We start from the raw sequence: 19999 nt of genomic DNA, 5'->3' as shown, positions 1-19999 counted from the left end.
AAAAAACTCAGCTCAACTCAAAGTTAGCCTAATGTATAGTCACAGCTAAATGCATGTGTAATGCTTGTAGTCCAGTGTCAACATAGAAGCTGCTCAGCCTCAGACAGGAGAGAACTCTGTGGTTCCTTGCAAACAAGGTAATTGTCCACGTGCACAGGGAGGAACAGCAGCATCAGACAGCTGTTTGGGACACAATGACCCTCATTGCTCTGAAATTTCAACAGTGCAGCGAATCAGGCAATTGTCAGGCTGTCTCTATGCACAGGTTAATGTCTGCTATGGATAGCCAGGTACAGTGCCCTCTGGCACTGCTGGAGAGGCAAACATACCTGCACTCCATCAACCCAGCCATTGCTCCTGAGGACTAAAGGGTGGCCACAGAGGGACGGGCAGCCTGGTGAGCACCAAATGCTCCTTCCTCACAAGGGGACAGGGTGCTGCTTGGAGGTACCAGCTGGAGCAAGCTCCAAACACTGACCTCTCAGAAGTCTCCTCTCAGGATTCTGCAGAAGTAGCCAGGCGCTCCACCTCCACCCTGCCTGCCCCCAACTGACCCTTGGATGTTCTGGCCAAGGGCTCAATGCCTCTTGCAAGAAGATACTGGGTATGACTGGCCCAGCCTGACACAGACAGCCCAGCGTTTCCTGACCAAACTTTCAGGGCCAAAGGCCTACACTGCCATGCAGGCTTCCTCCACTCCAGCCACAGAGCCATGGAATACACTGAGATGTGGTGGGCAGGAGAGAAGGAAGAAAATGTATTGAGGGCACTTTGGTTCAAAAGCTAGCAGACCTACAACATTGCTGCACCACTTATCAAGTCTTAGTCAGAGTCTTACCACACAGAAGATGCTCTGCAGTTCAATGAAACTTTGCTGATTTATTTACACTAGTCTCCCACTTGGCCTATAGCCTTGAATGTTCTGCTATTTCAAGTACTTTTTAAAGGTTGTGAGGTCTCCCACCTCGACTGCCCTCCCAGGCAGTGCACTCCAGATTCGCACCACCCTCTGGATGAGAAGAAATTTCCTTAAATCCCCTTTAAGCATCCTGTCTTGCACCTTAAAATTATGCTCCTTTGTTCTTGACTCTTCATCTAAGGGAAACAGTTGCTTCCTGTCCATTCTGTCCTTGCATCATAATTTTAAAGACCTCCCTGCCTTCTCTGCTGGAAAGAACTCGAGCCAATCAGCCTCTTTTCATGGCTGGTGTGCTCCGACCCAGGCAACATCCTGGTGAATCTCCTCTGCACTCCCTCCAGTGTAATTACATCCTTCCTATAGTGCCCACAGAGGTGGCTGAAGGTGCACCTCCCTCTCATGCATCCCTTCCAGCGTCAGACATAAACCCATTGGATGGGGAGCAACAGCTAAGCCTCAGAACTCAGTAGAATGCAATATTCTTTGAATGGTAATAAAGAATATACAATTTCAATCAACATCTGCAAACTCAGTTCCCTTTTATTGTCCTCAATTTTGAACAAAATTCATTCTAATGATTGATGTGGTTTGTAGTTTTCTATATGTTATCTCACAGAACATATGCATAGAGTCATGTTAATGTTGAGTCAGATATTTAAAAGTTTATTAACAACTATGTGCATTAATTTGAGATCTCAACCTCACTTAAACTATGTGTTGTATACTTATATCACTGTGACATTATATACATAGTTGATTGACTAGCAGTTTGATGACCAACTGAACGTACAGAGAATAATACTTGAGATCGAATATCATAATGTCATCTAGCAGTCTGAAAGCTCCCTTTCTGGGAGCTGTGCAATGAAACAGCACAGTTCACACGGGGAGCTGTGTTCCCATCAATCCTGCCCATGGTTATCCTTGCAAACAGCTCCGTTACCTTTAAACAAGTTTCTTACAGCATAATGAAATCCCCCCATGACAATGATCAATGCAACACCCTTCTGCCTTTTTTGATTGTAGCATCTTGTTTTCCTCCTCTCTCTACAAGAATCTCAGGGAGTCCCTCTCCCACTGCAACTCCAGGTCATTTCCTCTGCCCTGAAGCTCACCTTCATCCCCTCCCCCACTCACCTATTGTACTCTATGCTACTTTCTCCCCACCCCCACCCTCCTCTCACTTATCTCTCCACCCTTCAGGCTCTCTGCCTGTATTCCTGAAGAGCTTTTGCCCGAAACGTCGATTTTACTGCTCCTCGGATGCTGCCTGAACTGCTGTGCTCTTCCAGCACCACTAATCCAGCATCTTGTTTCAGTCCTGCTTTCTGCTTTTGTGAGTATATCATTAACGTAGAAAAGTGTTTTGATGGGGAATATTCTGGGTTTCTTCGCATCATTAGATCGGCGAATGAGCTTTACTTTCTGTGGTAGTTTTGGTATCGGTTTCCAATTCATATGGGTGCCAGACACAGGTGTAAGAGAGTCACATCCATCAGTTTTAAATACTGATCACAGCTTGACCACAGGAGTTTGATGGTCAAGATCATCATATAAATCTGGACAAACAAATACCATTGTGTGGTCTCGTTGCATCATCTGTGTTTTCATTGATGTATTAATGAAGTCACTTCAATGTGTCCATGTCTGTTTGAATCATTTCATCTCCAGCTTGTCTTTATTTTATAAATTATAAAGTTTATAAGTTCAAAAAAGATCACATCAGTCCGTGGGATATGAAACTTGGCTTCTTTTTGATGATTGTTTATTTGCAGTGCAGACACTTGACCCTGAATCCCTGTATGTTCAATGTGTTATTGCTGAAGAACTGGCTACAACAGCATTCACATGTTTATGAGGGAGCAAGCTCCCGGTTTTCATTACTCTCGGTGGGAGGAAAAGTGCTTCCTGATTTTGTTGCTAAGGGCCTCTCTATAATCCTAAGATTATGCCTGGATTTCCACGTTGGAGAAATTGGTTTTCTTATACCTGTCCTATGAAATCCTATCACTGTCTTAAAAACTTTGATCAGATCATCTTTTAATCTGTTAAACTCGAGGAATACAAACCAAGTTTATGTGATGTGTCCTCAGTCCTTGCACAGCAGGTTGTATTCCTCCACAAGCCTTTAGGAGCTGAACTGGCTCTTGCGTCTGTGCACTTGACCCTGAGAAGTACTTGAAGCTCCACATCTTGTGATGTAGCAAGAACAACCAGCCCATAGCTGTCTTCTGCCATATACCTGAGCTTCTGAGGAGATGGCTGGAAGCCTACACATGGGAGTGTCAGGAAGCATTGTCATGGTTTTCATGCTTGCTGAACCATTAGTACAGGGTTACACTTGGCCACTGAATGGATGGTAACACGTAGATTTCAGAATCCGTTCCATCTCTACATTCACAACCTGAGTGCCAGGAGAAACAGCACTTCCCATTCTGGTCACAAAATGCCTCAAGGAACAGTGAGAGAGAGGGTTTGTGGCTGCAAATTTTCTTTGGTTTTCCACGGGACACCGTTTAACACCACTCACGTGTATTTCCTTCAATTAAGTCTCCTGTCATCGCTGCTCACAAATGTAAAATTTGATTAAGGCATCAAATTGCCTAATTCTGCCTAACTGTCTAATTCAGTTTAAAAGAATATGTATACCAGTCCTTTATCCATTAACAAGAAAATAACTATTTATTGGCATCAATCTCTTTTCAACCAATGACAAAAATTAGACAAAGTTAAAAATCACACAACACTAGGTTATAGTCCAACAGATTTATTTGGAAGTACAAGCTTTTGGTAGCTAGTTACCTGACAAAGGAGTACCTCCACATCATAAAAATCAGACAAGTTGAATTGCTAATCTATGACTATGTAACTTAAAATTTACTCCTCATGAAATTCCCATGTACATACAGATAGACACACAAAGAGCCAAGATATTGATTTTGTGGGTGGGGAAGAAAAGAAGTACAGTTCTGGCACAAGTCTGGATCACAGACCTCGGTTAGTTATCTTCTTCTCACTTTCTTTTGACACCTTCCTGTGCTGCATTTTGGGAAAGCAAATCTTAGCAAGACTTATACACTTAATGGTAAGGTCCTAGAGAGTGTTGCTGAACAAAGAGACCTTGGAGTGCAGGTTCATAGCTCCTTGAAAGTGGAGTCCCAGGTAAATAGGATAGTGAAGAAGGCGTTTGGTATACTTTCCTTTATTGGTCAGAGTATTGAGTACAGGAGTTGGGAGGTCATGTTGCGGCTGTACAGGACGTTGGTTAGGCCACTGTCGGAATATTATGTGCAATTCTGGTCTCCTTCCTATTGGAAAGATGTTGTGAAACTTGAAAGGGTTCAGAAATGATTTACATGGATGTCGCCAGGGTTGGAGGATTTGAGCTATAGGGAGAGGCTGAACAGGCTGGGGCTGTATTCCCTGAAGCGTCGGAGGCTGAGGAGTGACCTTATAGAGGTTTACAAAATTATGAGGAGCATGGATAGGATAAATAGACACAACTTTTCCCTGGGGTGGGGGAGTCCAGAACTAGAGTGCATAGATGTAGGGTGAGAGGAGAAAGATATAAAAGAGACCTAAGGGGCAACGTTTTCACGCAGAGGGTGGTACGTGTATGGAATGAGCTGCAGAAGAAGTGGTGGAAGCTGGTACAATTGCAACATTTAAGAGGCATTTGGATGGTTATATGAATAGGAAGGGTTTGGAGGGATATGGGCTGGGTGCTGGCAGGTGGGACTAAATTGGGTTGGGATATCTGGTCGGCATGGATGGGTTGGACCGAAGGGTCTGTTTACATTCTGTACATCTCTACTGTATGACCTTCCAGTTATTTGCTCGTGATGTGAGGTTGTGGATATAGCATTTCTTTCACTAGTTGAGGATTCACGCTTTTAGCGGCTCGGAAGGCCATTTTCTCTGTTTTCCTTTTGATGAGGGGGTTTGAAGGGAGAACATCTTATAGAGAAAGGTGAAGCAAAGTAGCAGGCTACTTAGAATTTTCCTTACTCAACTTTACACAAGTAAAGATGGAGTTGTATGCTTTCTCATTGCAGGCCTGATGTTTCTGCTGTTGAAAAATCTGGTGCTGGAAAAACACAGCAGGCCAGGCAGCATCCGAGGATCAGGCTTATGCCCGAAGCATCGATTCTCCTGCTCCTCGGATGCTGCCTGACCTGATGTGTTTTTCCAGCACCACATTTTTCAACTCTGGTACTCCAGCATCTGCAGTCCTCACTGTCCCCTGATGTTTCTGCTGTATTGTCCATGCCATGACTGTGGCTACAGGAACCAATCAAGTGGTTGTTACTATGTTGAGCTCCTCCTGAACCCACAGAAGCTGGTCCTGATTGAAAAGCCAATCAAGAGGCTGTCATTGGGCAGAATTGTCCTGAGCTTGCATCAGTGGTGCCATTCTGTCTGGAATGCTCTCTCAGTGTTTCAACAAGGTGACATTGCAGATAAAACATACAACGTATTCCAGTAAAACCCAGAAGAATTGTCGGTGCTGCAAATCAGTAACAAAAGCAGAAACAGTTCTGAGGGAGGGTCACTGGACCGGAAGCGTTAACTCTGATTTCTCTCCGCAGATGCTGCCAGACCTGCTGAGCTTTTCCAGCAATTTCTGTTTTGTTTGTGTATGTATTCCAGTAAACTGTTTTTAAAACTGCATATACCTTCATGTACAATTCTCTTGGTTTAAAGCAGTGTCTTTCACCATTTCTAGTTCACATTCTAAAAAAAATTAAAGTGGCCATTACGCTATCAACTCCTTTCCAATCTTCACAGATGCTAATCTAATTGCTGAGTATTTCCTTCATTTTCTGATTTTACTTCATGTTTCCAGCATCTGCTGAACTTTCGCAAAATTTATGGGCTTTCATTTAAAGAAGTATATCATTTTGATTTATTGAAGCTGACTTATTAATGGTAATAGTTACTCTGATTCAATCTGTTCATCTAACTTAAAACATTGCTTTAAACGCAGTCAGCAAATTCATTTGCCATCTTCATGACACTTGTATAATTGTCAGACCATTAGGAATGGGTTGTTAATGAACGATGCTAATTTCTTGTTTATAGTTGCTAATTAATTTTAATTACAAGATTTATTTTACTCAAGTATGCTCAAGGTTGGTGATTTATTTTTGGGAGTGGTGTGCGCTGTGTTACAAATTTGTCTGAAAACAGTTTTAATAATTGCTGTGATAGACAAGATAAACTGCATTTAAATTTGCATTTGACAGGTATATTTGCTTGAATTGCTTTTGAGATTGCTCTTGGCGTTGCTTCTATGTAGCAGGAACGTGAGGTATGAATTACTGTGGCAATGCTGCGATCGCCATGGAGAGACCGAGGAGGCACATTCTGAATTGACCCTTTCCAGAATAGTTGTCAGGGCCACCAAGCTGGTAATCTGATCCACATCAGCCTTCCAGCAAACTGGCTCCTCAGAGTCTGAGCTGATGTGGAACATGTGCTGTTACATGCATGTTGTAGAATAGTAGCTGGTGTAGGTCATTTGGCTCTTTGAGCCTCTTCCGCCATTCTATATGGCTGATCATCCAACTCAGTCCCCTGTTCCCACTTTCACCTCATACCCTTTGATCCCTTTAGACTTAAGAACTATATCTCACTTGGTCTTGAAAACATTCAATTTTTTTGGCTTCAACTGCTTTCTTGTGACAAAGAATTCCACAGGCTCACCACTCCCTGGATGAAGACATTTCTGCTCATCTCAGTCCTAAATGGCCGACCCTATATCCTTAGACTGCAACCCCTGTCTCTGAATTTCCCAAACATCGAGAATGTCCATCCTGTATTTTTCCTGTCTAGTTCTGTTAGAATTTTATAGATTTCCATGAGATCACCCACATTCTTTTAAACTAAATCCAGTCTCTCTTCATATGTCAGTCCTGTCATCCCAAGGATCGGTTTGGTAAGCCTTCATTGCACTCTCTCCATCACCAGAACAACCTTCCTGAGATAAGAAGATTAAAGCTACATACCATACTCCAAGCGTGGTATCACCAAAGCCCTGTACAATTGTAGCAAGTCATTCCTGCCCCCACACTTGAAACTTCTCACTTTGAAGGCCAACATATTATTTGTTTTTTTCACTGCCTTGTGCACCTGCAATGTTTTCTTTCAGTGACTAATGTACAAGGACACCAAGATCTCACTGTACCTTCTTTCCTAATTTTTTGCCATTCACATAATAATCTGCCTTTATTTTGCTACCAAGGTAGATAACCTCACATTTGTGTTGGGTGGCACGGTAGCTCACTGGTCAGCACTGCCGACTTGCAATGTCAGGGACCTGGGTTCGATTCCAGCCTCAGGTGACTGTTTGTATGGAGTTTGCGCATTCTCCCTGTGTCTGTGTGGGTTTCCTCCCACAGTCCAAAGGTGTGCAGGTCAGGTGAATTGTCCATAGCATTCAGGGATGTGTAGGCTAGGTGTATTAGTCAGGGAAAATGTAGAGTAATAGGTGTAGAGGAACAAGTCTGGGTGGGATACTCTTTGGAGGGCCGACATGGGTTTGTAAAGCCTGTTTACACATTGTAGGAATTCTAATTCTACATTGTGCTTAATTTGTACCCTGGAGCTTTGAATAAATGATGATAGAGGCTTCAATTTTCTGTTTATTACATGGCTGAGCAGGGATCATCTGCCACTGGTGTAGTTATTGTTAATTAACCTGTTCAGACAATTATGAATACCTTTGTGGCAGATGGGATTTGAGCCTGGATCTTCTGGGCCTGAGGTAAAGACACTATTACTGTACCCAAGACCCTCTGCTTCTGACATTGGAAGGACTTTCAGATTGCTACTCAACCTGTTTATCAGTGAGTTGCATCTGGAAAATGTTCAGTAACTAAAACCTGATGGATTGAGATTCCACATTTGTAACAGTTCATTTTCAAAAGTCAAGAAGTTAATTGGCAATAATTAACTTATCATGTCAGTAAATGCCACACAGATTTGAAATAGTGGCTTTATTTCCTGTGATAAGTTCAGTTTGCGCCTAACACACAAAATGTTAACTTTATGTTGTTCAATGCATTTGAAAGCTGAAAAATCAAGTGCCATTCTAGTAAAGCTTATGAAGGGGTAACATTACTTTGATTTTTCGGTTGAACCGTGGGTCTACATTTATATATCAATCAACTAACAGCAAGCTGCACTAATATATTAAGACTGTTTGATGCCAAAATCAGAGCTAGTAAGTTGTTTCTAAAATATGGGATCATGGATACGCAGTGCAGTTCTATTGCCTCTTAAAGCCGCACCTGTGTGAGTGTCTCTGAGGTGCAGGGACCATGGAAACCATGTGCCAGCACTCTGATTGACAGAATCCTCACCACAGATCATTGTGATGTAAGATCCATCAGATAGATTTGCTGCCACCATCTTCTTTCCTGGTAGGGATCTGCTTGATCTGGTGTTGTGGACGAAGTCCACTTATAACTGACTTGCTTTAAACAAAATATAATTCATTGTGTAATAGCAACTGAGTGCGAGTTACATTGTTGCTGAGACAATGTCTTTCATTTCAATGATGGAGACTTTGGTGTTAGGATCAGAGTGGTGCTGGAAAAAGCACAGCAGGTCAGGCAGCATCATCTTTCCAGCATCTGCAGTCCTCACTTTTGCCTACTTTGGTGTTAGGTCTAGATCGTTTGAGCTTCAAAGCTGGTTCCCTGCCTGCATCCATGCAACTTCATCATATTGAGAAGTGCTGAATGCTCTCCTCAGGATTAACCCCTTCAGATCCTTAAAGTGGAAGTGACCATAGTCGCAAAGGACCATCAAGCTGCTCTATCATTAGAGTAAACCAAATGATGATGAGTTTAATCAGTGGGTCACCACACCTCAGGCATGATACTGGGTTGAGAAGGCTTTACACCTTTATAGATATTTTCTAATCAACCTATTCAGAGCTGCTATTGCACACCTCTGTAGCACCCTTATCCAACAGCACAAATTTACTCTTTCAGCTCATACAGTCTAATTGCTGTGCATTTGAACATTCTGATTATATTTGGTGTTGATCAGGGAACCTCCAGATTAACAGATGCTTTGAATATTCAGTTTTAATGTATGATGGATTGTAAGTTTGTAATACTTATTTTCAAGATTAATGTTAAATTATTAGCTTTTCTCGACGGTGCATAAAGTAAGATTGTTTTTTGCTGGTTTACATAGCAGTTTGTCTACTGTTGCAGTGTGAGCTGTAGAGTATAATACCATAATTAATAACATTTTTAGTAAAATATTGGAACTTCTGGTGGAGCATAAAATCTCCAGCTGGGCTTGATAATTATAACTTGTGTTTAATCATATGCAGATTGTGAATAAAAAAACTTTGGATTCACTTCCCTATAAAGCAGAACAAATTAAAACCATGGTTGTTGGGTTAGGAATTTCGTGTTAGTCATGTGTCTCTCTAAAAATAAATGCAATGGAAGTATTTGTATTATATTTTTTGTCAATTGATCTCTCAAGTGCTATTTGTCATCTCCAGCACCAGAATAGCTAAGACTTTAAAACAATGCTTCCCAAATGGCTTCCCTCTATGACCACAGTTGTGCCTTGAAAATTGTTGTGATCCCTCAGTGAGAACTGTGAAAATGTGTAAGTAGAACGTGGAACAGTACAGCACAGGAATGGGCAGTTTAGCTAATGTTGTGCTAAACACGACGCCAAATTAAACTGATCCCTTCTACCTGTCCTTGGTCCATATCCCTCCATTCCTTGCTTGGCTATGTGCTTATCTAACAGTCCCTTAAACAGCCCTATCATATCTGCCTCCACCACCATCCCTGGCAGCACATTCCAGACACCTACCACTGTCTGTGTTAAAAAACATGCCCTCACGTCTCCTTTCAACTTTCCCCCCGCACCTTAAACACATGCTCTGAATATTAGACATTTCAACTCTGGGAGAAAGATTTTGACCGTCAATCCTACCTATGATTTGGAGGTGCTGGTGTTGGACTGGCATGTACAAAGTTAAAAAAATTCACACAACACCAGGTTACAGTCCAACAGGTTTATTTGGAAGCACTAGCTTTCAGAGTGCTGCTCCTTCATCAGGTGTTGTGGAGCATAAGATTGTAAACTACAGAATTTATAGGAAAAATTTACAATGTGATGCAACTGAAATTATATATCAAGAAACAGCTGGATTCTTTGTTAAGTCTCTCATTTTTTAGAATAATCATGTTGGTTTCAGTTCTTTCATATGTAAATCTCAGAACTTTTTTTTTAAAGTTACATTCTCAAGTGAATCTTAACAATAGGTGTCATGTCAGCTCAGATAATGCGTTGGAGGTATGAGGTGCCCTATGTGAGGCTGTCTGTGCCCTAATGTTCAGACTGATTCTGTTTCTAAAAAAGGGAATTACAGAATCTTATATGCATTCATGCAGTTTTTGAGCAAAATAAAATATAATCCTATCTATGCATCTCATAATTGTATCAAGTCTCCCCTCAGCTCCACCACTCTAGAGAAGGCAACCCTGTTTTTTCTAGCCTCTCCTTATAGCTCATACCCTCAAATCCAGGTAAATCATTTCAGCACTCTCTCCAAAGCCTCCACCACACTTCCTGTAATGTGGCAACCAGAATGAATACAATGCGCTTAAGTGTGGCTGAACCAAAGTCTTATAAAGCTACAACATGACATCGTGACTCTTGTACTCAGTGCTCCAACCAATATAGGTAAGCATGCCATACACCTTCTTTACCACCTCATCTACTTCTTTGGGCACTTTCGGGAAGGTGTAGTAGAAGGGATATCACGGAGAAGACCTGAGTGAGTGGGGGAGGGGGGAACAGAGCTGTGTAGTGGCCACTGCTGTCTCGTTATTTGCAATTGCCACATTTCAGTTTGCAACCTCACTTCAGGTCCACACAAACACACACACACACACGCACAAACACACACACATTAGGAAGCCCTGCCTTAGATCATGGGTACAATCCTGTTGCATTTATACAACTGACCCTGTAAGTTAGTGGCCTCCACAAATGTTTCACAGAATCTTATTGCAAAAGCCACCATGATGATTTATAAAGGAATTCAGTGTTTATTAATCTTACATTAATACAGGAGGAAAATTGCTAAGATCATCTCTGCATCACTATTACAGCACTTAGCAATGTTTCACGATTTAAATGAGTGAGCCAAAATGCAAAAATAAAGAGCTTCAATTCTTTGGAATTGCCAATAGTCTGCAGGTTAAATCTAACACCATTAAGTCGATTTATGATTTCAAAATTTTCAGTACACTTTGCCTGCTTCAATAATGAGTCCTAATGCAAAAGAATCAGTCAAGACTTTTCAAAATTAGGTCTCAGTGTGCAGTTAGCAATATCAATATTTTACACAATTATCTAGCAGATGACGACCTGCTGATGTTGATAATATCCAATTTCACTCCAACATTTCAGGTTCTATCGAAGTTCCTTCACTATGACTGGGTCAAAACCTTGGAGTTCCCTCCCTAAGGGCATTGTGGGTCAACCTGCAGTTTGTGGACTGCAGCAGTTCAAGAAGACAGCACACCACCACCTTCATAAGGGAAATTAGGGATGGGGAATAAATGCTGACCAGCCAGTGATGCCCACATCCTACAAGTGAATAAAAAAAAAGTTTAGGAAATTTTTAAAACTGTTTTTTTTCTCATTGGCTTTACTAATTTTAATGGCTAAAAGTTGAACCATGTAACCCCCACCCTACCGATGGTATATGAAGGAAATGGCATGTAAGATAAAGTGAAGAGCCAGTCTGCACACCTTCCTGCCCACCCCTCACTCCCTGGTTAGCTTGTAACCTGTTCTGAATTAGCTGCTCTTAAATGAGGTCCTGACAGGATCCACAACATGAGCTCCAACACATCTGGATTAGGGAAGACAGAAAGAAGTCTGACCACATAACCACCACTGACTGTTCAGTGACTACTGCTAGCTGTGTGGTGATTTATTTTGGAAGTATGGGGTAAGGACAGAACCAGTTGTTAGGAATGCCACCCCCCACAGTTTACCGTGTACACCAAGATGCAAATATGTCGATTAGGCAATAAGTGAGGCACAGAGATTTTAGCTCGACCTGCAGAGATAAAACGATTTAAAATTTCCCGAAGCAGGGCTGGAGCTTAGTGAGATGATCACGGCTGCTCTTTTTCACTTCTTTTGTTACTGTCTTCCAGATGATTCAGACCAGCAAGATGCTGATTGAATCTGCTGATGCTGTTTATGTGAAGATTATACAGGCTCAGAAAGCTGGTAAGTGCCCATCTTCACTGCACACGCACACTACATGCTGAGTGTTCAGTTAATGAGGAGAATGTTGGAGTGAGCTGTTTTATGTGCAATTAAAAATGAGTGGTTTTGTGTGCTTATTCCTCAACCAGAAAAACCTTGCCCTTAGGATAGGGGCTGGTGATAGAAGTGAGACACTGCTCAAAAGTGAGCATATGCAGGGAACTAATGTGTATTCCTGTTACATAGCATCATAGGTTGTAAGGTTTGCCTATTATGGTGTGAGGAAGAAACATAACTTTGAAGATATAAAAACACAAAAGTGCTGGAGAAACTCAGCAGTTCTGGCAGCATCTGTGGAGAGAGAAGCAGTTAAAATGTTGAGTCCAATATGACTCTCCTTTGCAGCTTATTCTGCACAGGATCTAAAGAAGAGCTCTACCAGACACTAAGTGTTCATTCTGCTTCTCTGTCCACATATAGAACATAGAAAAGTACAGCACAGAACAGGTGCTCATAGTTCAGCTCACCAGCACAATAAAATTACTCAAACTTCTTCTTCAGTTCTCTGGAGAAAAGCCAGCCAGACCCACAGCACCATAATCTCCATCAAATGTACTTTTCTTGATAATCAGGTCCTGGAGTGGGATTTGAATGTCAAGCTATCTGACCTAGAGGTACAGATGCTGCCTACTGCACCACAATACCTCCCACACAGTTACACAAACATCCAAATACCCAGGCAGTTTTCAACACAACACAGAACATTACAGCACAGTACAGGCCCTTTGGCCCACGATGTTGTGCTGAGTTTTAATCCTAATGTAAAATATAATAACTTAACCTATGCACCCCTCAACTGACTGCTATCCAAGTGCATGTCCAGCAGTCGCTTAAGTGTCCCTAATGATTCTGCTTCCACCACCACTGCTGGCAATGTATTTCATGCATTCACAACTCTGCGTAAAGAACCTACCCCTGACAGCTCCTCTATACCTTTCTCCTAAAATCTTAAAACTATGACCCCTCGTACCAGTCAATCCTGCCCTGTGGAAAAGGGTCTGGCTATTGACTCTATCTGTTCCGTTCATTATCTTGTATACATCGATCAGGTCTCGTCTCTTCCTCCTTCTCTCCAGAGAGAAAAGTCTGAGCTTATTCAACCTTTCTTCATAAAGTAAGCCCTCCAATCCAGGCAGCATCTTGGTAAACCTTCTTTGCACCCTCTCCAAAGCATCTGCATCTTTCCTATTGTAGGGGGCGACCAGAACTGGACACAATATTCCAAGTATGGTCTCACCAGGGACTTGTAGAGCTGTAGCAAAACCTTGCGGCTCTTAAACTCGATCCCCCTGTTAATGAAAGCCAAAACACCATATGCCTTCTTAACAACCTTATCCACTTGGGTGGCAACTTTGAGGGATCTATGTTCTTGCACACCCAAATCCCTCTGTTCCTCCACACTGCCAAGAATCCTGTCTTTAATCCTATATTCAGCATTCAGGTTCGACCTTCCAAAATGCATCACTTTGCATTTATCCAGGTTGAACTCCATCTGCCATTTCTCAGCCCAGCTCTGCATCCTGTCTATGTTGCGCTGCACCCTGCAATTGTCCTTGATACTATCGATGGCACCTCCAACCTTTGTGTCTTCTGCAAATTTACTAACCTACCCCTCAACCTCCTCATCCAAGTCATTTATAAAAACTACAAAGAGCAGAGGCCCAAGAACAGAGCTCTGCAGCACCCCACTCAACACTGACCTCCAGGCAGAATACTTTCCATCTACAACCACTCACTGCCTTCTGTCAGCCAACCAATTCTGAACATGCTTCTAGATCTGCTGAGTTTCTCCAGTATTTTGGTTTTTTTAAATTTCAGATTTCCAGCATATTGAAATTCTGTTGTATTTATTGTATGGAATGTTTGACCAGAACATTGAGGGCCGAAGGGCTTGTACTGTGCTATAATGTTCTGTGTTGTGTTGAAAACTAATTGGGTATTTGGATGTTTGTGTAACTGTGTGGGAGGTATTGTGATGCATAGGCAGCATCCGTACCTCTAGGTCAGATAACTTGACATTCAAAATCCCACTCCAGGACCTGATTATCAAGAAAAGTACATTTGATGGAAATTATGGTGCTGTGGGTCTGGCTGGCTTTTCTCCAGAGAACCTAAGAAGAAGTTTGAGTAATTTAATTGTGCTGGTGAGCTGAACTATGAGCACCTGTCAGCTGGTGAATCTTCTCTCACTCAACCGTGAATCTGAACTGGTTAAGTTTGTGCCTAAAAATATTCTGCTGGCCTATTTCAAAAGGACGTTGGTGCTGAATTGGAGAATCCCCAACTACAAGTGCCACAGCTAAAGGCTATTTTTAAAATAAGAAATCCATTTATTAAAAACTCTCTTGTTTAAAAGGAACTTCAGATTGATTATTGGTTATGCTGCTGAATTTACAGAGAACCTTTCAGTAGTGGGCTCCTTTTTGATACGTTGAAGCAGAATAGAGTTATGATCAACATTCTCTTTCTTTAGATATTGAAAGAAACACATTTTGTTTAAACAGTCAATGTAATGAACATCATTAGAACCTGCACTGTGGGATTTACTGATCACTACAGTGTGAGGAAGTGCAAACAGCAGCTGTAGACTGTCAATAGACAGGTATTAGAGAACTTATCTTTTTAGTTACTCATCTCTTTCACACAATTTGCAGCAATTGCTTTTGGGCAGATTCCCAGAGACATTTTTGTTAATATTCATACATTGAAAACAAAAAAATCAATTACAAAAAGATGTTAAATCCCAACGGGTTGGAACAATGTAGCTTTTAATGAATTTTTTAGTTATAGTTCATTAAGTTATATTTCACTGCATGTAGTGATCTTATTCAAATTTTCAAAGCTACAAATATACATTAGACATGGAACCATTTAATGTCTTTATTTCTTATAGAAGTTTAACCCCCAATTTTTCTTTTTCACACTTCTCCTCAGGCGTTGATTTGTATCGGGGTAACGTTAAACATAGACAATGAGCGCTGTCCAAAACTATTTGATCATAGTCACCGAGGTCTCTTGTAACTTCTCAATTCCCTCCTTTGATGGGATGACCTAACACAGTGCTTGATTTTTATGTGGGGTACTGATGGATTGATGCCATTATTTTAATGTGAATATAAACAAAACACAAATCTCCACAGTTTTTCCAAGCTTCCTCAAGTGCTGAATTGGGCCTGCAGTTATGTTTCAGTTTGAAAATGACATCAAAGGGCTGAAATAATTCCAGGAAGGCCGGTATCCCTTACCAAGTCACCCTTTATTTACACGTGTATTGTACATGACACTGACCCAGCTAGCTCAGAGCTGGCTCCTAGTGTGAACAGAACTCCTGTCACTCCTGTCTATATCTGTCAGCCAGATCTCCCTGAATGGACCAGGCTAACAGCCCCATTCAGGGAACTCATATTTTGTGAGGTCCACCTGGCTGATTTTGTTCCACACTACAGGGGGTCTAGCTGTTTTCCTGTGACAACTTGGACAGTGTTTGTCTGCAGTGCCTTAGGTTGAGAAACAGTGTTGGAGAACTTGCCAGAAACCAAGCACTGAAACTTAAACAGGGCCTCGTTCTACACAGCCTCAAAATGACTAACAGCTGAAGATGGAATAAATTCATTTTCACACGACAGGATCCTATACATTTCTGTACCTTGTCAGAGTGCCCAGAAACAGAGACCGCAAATATAAGATTAAGTGGGGAAGTTACGAGAAATCTCTTTAGCATGTAGGATGTGCTACCACGGGGAATTGTTGAGGTAAATATAGCAGAGATGGGTTTAAAGAAAAGCCAGATCAGTACATGAGAAAGGAATAGCAGGACATGGTAAGACGGTTAGATGAAGAGTATAGAGGAGAAGCTTCTGTGCAGTATAAATACCTGAGCCAAGTGGTCTCCTGTTGAACTAACAACTTTATCTAATTTTGTTTTATTTCATGCTTGTGAAGAATCCATGGGAATCAACAGTTTGGAAATTCATCCAAAAAAAACACATTTGACTTGGTGGAAATCGTTTTAAAAGTTGCATTCATTGAAATGTTTCAGTGAGGGTTAGGGCTTACAAGTGGACGAGCTGGGCACTGAATTGCCAGGTCTGAGTGTTAGCTCAAATGGTGCAAAAATGTCAGCTACAATCAGATCTAACACCTGACATGAGGTTTAAATAAATTTATGCTTGCAGATCAATAGATAAACAGCACGGTGTGACTCTGGGCAACAAACACTGGCAAAACCCTACTTCATATCCTCTAACTGTTATGTCTGAGATTACAGTTAGTTCAAGATTTCCCCTTACAAAATTATGGAAAACAAACCATGTTATTACTTCAACTGCCACTCTTAGAAAGTGTATCAGTGCAAACATCAGAAGAGGGAGCTATCAGATGGTGGCAGTGATGGTCTTCCATGGATAATGTAGACCTCTGACATTCACTCATACAAGAAGAAGAATGAGAGATGAACAAGATACCTAAGGGTTGCACTGGTGCTAGGATGTATTATACCTTCAGGAGAGGAAAAGTGCACATCAAGAGAGAAGGTTAACGATAAAGCTACTGTGTATCTTTATCCTGGATATTTCTTTAAGCAAAAAGCTTAACTTTAATTTCTTTGTTAAAGAATGTAGAATTGGGAATGTAGTCATTGGAATTGACACATGATCCTCTATATTATGTTCCTTTAGCTATGCTATGAGTAGCTTTCAGAACATTAGATAATAAAATTGAGACCTGGTGCTAGATTTCAGATTGGTTTTGGGCAGTTACACTGGGTGGCGAGGTAGAAAAATTTTGCCTCAACGCAATCCCATTCTGTCCTCTCCTGATGCCTCTTCTCAGTCTGATAGCTGTACTCTTACAACCTGTTAAATACATTAATATATTCATGTGCGTACTTAAGTCTGTGTAGAGGATGTGTGTGTGTGTGTGTGTGTGTGTGTGTGTGTGTGTGTGTGTGTGTGTGTGTGTGTGTGTGTGTGTGTGTGTGTGTGTGTGTGTGGTGTATGGTAGGTCTTGAGGTTTTTATTTATTCAAGAGTCGGTAACCCCAGTCCTTCAAATGACTGTAGGGCTGGCCTTTTAGAAAATTAATTCATTGAATGTGGGTGCTGCTGGTTGGACCAGCATTTCCTGCCCATCTCAAAAAGCCGTAGAGAAGGTGGTGATGAGCTGTTAGAAAGGGAATTTCAAGATTACGATCTAACAGCAGTGAAGGATATAGGACACAGTTACTTAGTTCAAGTCACCACTTGCAGCTGGTGGTGTTGTTATGCATCTGCCGTCCTTGTCCTTCCAGATTGTTGAGGTCAAAGAGTTGGAAATGCTGTTAAAGGAACCTTGGTGAGTTATGCCCTGCCTCTTGGAGATGGTAAACACTGTTTGCCAATGGTGAAGATAATGAATACTGAAGGTGTTGGATGAAGTGCCAATTGTTTTGAGGTAATGGTTCTGAAAGAGTTAATATTTAAGTTGCACTGACTCCAACCAATGATGTCACACACAGTCTTTGGGTGGAGACTGGGCATACTGCACTCGCCTTTGTAAGGAAACAGATGTATTCTGTACAGCTGCTAGTAATCATGCCTGACTAGGAATGCATAGTGTCCTTATTGCTAAGATGCAATTAACCATGTTATTAGCTAAGCACCTCTGTTAGACTCACCAGTGATCTATCTTTTACCATTAAAGTTGTCCACAATATAGATAAAGGAGAATTGGTAGCAGAGAACTAGCTCAAGCAGCCCTCACTATGCATCCTATATTCTCAGAGGTAGTAGATGCCATAAAATGTCAACAATAGTGACGTGCCTGTAGCCATAACCTTTATATGGCTGGTCCAATTCAGTTTTCGGTCAATGGTGATCCCCATGATTTTGATAGTGAGGAATTCAGCAATGCCATTGAATGTCAAGGAGCAATTCTCTCTTTTTGTAGATGATTTCTCCCTGACATTTTCGTGGCACAAATGCTACTTGCCATTTATAAGCTCAGGCTGAATATCATTTAGAGCTTGCTGCAAATGGATGCAAGCTGTTCATAATCTGAGGAGTGGTCAGTGATGTTGAATGTTGTGCAGTTATCAGCTAACATCCCATTTCTGACCTTATCGTGAAAGGAAGGTTATTAATGAAGCAGCTGAAGATGCTGGGCCTTAGTCACTCAGGGTCCTCTGCAGAGATGTCCCACTGGAGCTGAGATGGCTGTCCTCTAACCACCACAACCACCTTCCCTTGTGCTTGGTATAACTGCAACCAGCAGAGAGATTTCTGCCTTATTCCCACTGACTCTAGTTTTCCTGAGGCTCCTTGATGCCACGGTCAGTGAAGTATTGCCTCAATGTCAAGGGCAGTCACTCTCACCTCACCTCTGGAATCCAACTCTGTTGTTCATGAGTGTAACCAATGAGGTTAGAAGCCAAATGGCCCTAAGTGGAACCCAATCTGAGTGTCAGAGAGCAGGTTATTGCTGAGCAAGTGCCACTTGATTGGACTATCAACAACCTCTTGTGTCACTTTGTTGATGATGGAGAGCAGACATGTAGGGCAGTAATTGACCAGGTTGGATTTGTATAGGACACATCTTGGCAATTTTCCACAATGTTGAGTAGATGTCTGTGTTGTAACTATTCAAACAGTTGGGCTAGAGGTGCAGCTAGTCTGGAGCTCAAGCCTTTAGCACTATTATCAGAAAGTATTCATTGGTTTTGCAGTTTACTGTGCCTTCAGCCATTCCTTAATGTGATATGGAGTGAATGGATTTGGTTAAGGACTGGCATCTGTGATGCTGGGTACTTCAGGAGGAGCCCAAATTAATTATCCAGTTGGAACTTCTGGCTAAAGGTTGTTGCACATCTTTCAGCTTTGTCTTTTATAGTAATGTGCTGGGATGCCCCACAGTTGAGAATAGATAGATATTTGTGCGTGTTTTCCTCCTGTTAATTATTCCCTGATCCACCACCATTCATGATTGGATATGGGAGACCTGTAGGCTGTGGGATTGGTTAGTCCTCTCTATTACATGCTGTTTGGCATGTAGTAATTATTTGTTGTTCTGCTCGTGGTGATGGTATTGTTACTTGTTTTTAGGTATTTCTTGGTGCTGCTGTTGGCATGCTCTTCATTAAACTAGTGTTGACCTCTCAGCTTGATAGTAATGGTGGACTGGGGGATCTGCCAGTCCATAAGGTTACAGATTGAACTTGCTGCTGTTGATGGTTCATTGCACCTCTTGGATGAGTAAGGCTGGCTGGGCTTCTATTCCTGGTGTGTTTGGCTTATTCACACATAACTGAACTCTTACCAGGCACAAGCTTGTTCCTTTGACTAATGCTGATCAGAGTCAGATAGCTTGGATTCTTTGCATTGATGAATATTAGTTTGGATTCAAGGACAAATGAAAATGTTGCTACTACCAGTTAGGTAATTGGTGTGGTTTGTTTTTTGAAATTTGAAACGTTGGTTAGAGGCAGTTCGGGACTAAAGCATCTGTATAGAAAATACCTCTGTAGTGACATAATTAGGAATAATTGGTCATGATTGCATTCTGCATTCATGATCTCACTGAAACAGAATTTAATGATGTTACTACGAGGGAGTTTCTCCGCACATCTGCTTCTATCAAACATAAAGCTTTCAGATTATGGGAGCAATGAAAATCTAAGAGATGTATCAAGAAGTTTATAGAATTTCCCGTCATTATAATTCAAATGAATGAGACATTATGTTGCTAAATAACTGAAATTAATAATTTCTTTTGAATT

The 19999-nt window shown here is 41.5% G+C and overlaps 1 protein-coding gene across 1 annotated transcript in view; it reads left to right on the top strand.

The window, feature by feature from the left end:
• The window catches only part of LOC122539850 (inactive phospholipase C-like protein 2), a 226613-nt gene that overhangs the window by 161657 nt on the left and 44957 nt on the right, over positions 1–19999 (top strand). Inside the window, exon 4 of the mRNA XM_043674966.2 lies at positions 12136–12211. Within this exon, the coding sequence (XP_043530901.1) occupies positions 12136–12211 (76 nt within the window). The remainder of the gene's footprint in view (positions 1–12135; positions 12212–19999) is intronic.

Source organism: Chiloscyllium plagiosum, unplaced genomic scaffold (assembly GCF_037043375.1).
Source record: "Chiloscyllium plagiosum isolate Xiang-an unplaced genomic scaffold, Cpla_swu_hap1 HiC_scaffold_32, whole genome shotgun sequence".
NCBI classification, from domain to species: domain Eukaryota; kingdom Metazoa; phylum Chordata; class Chondrichthyes; order Orectolobiformes; family Hemiscylliidae; genus Chiloscyllium; species Chiloscyllium plagiosum.
Note: the sequence above shows the minus strand (reverse complement) of the source record. Positions and strands in the feature narration are given on the sequence as shown.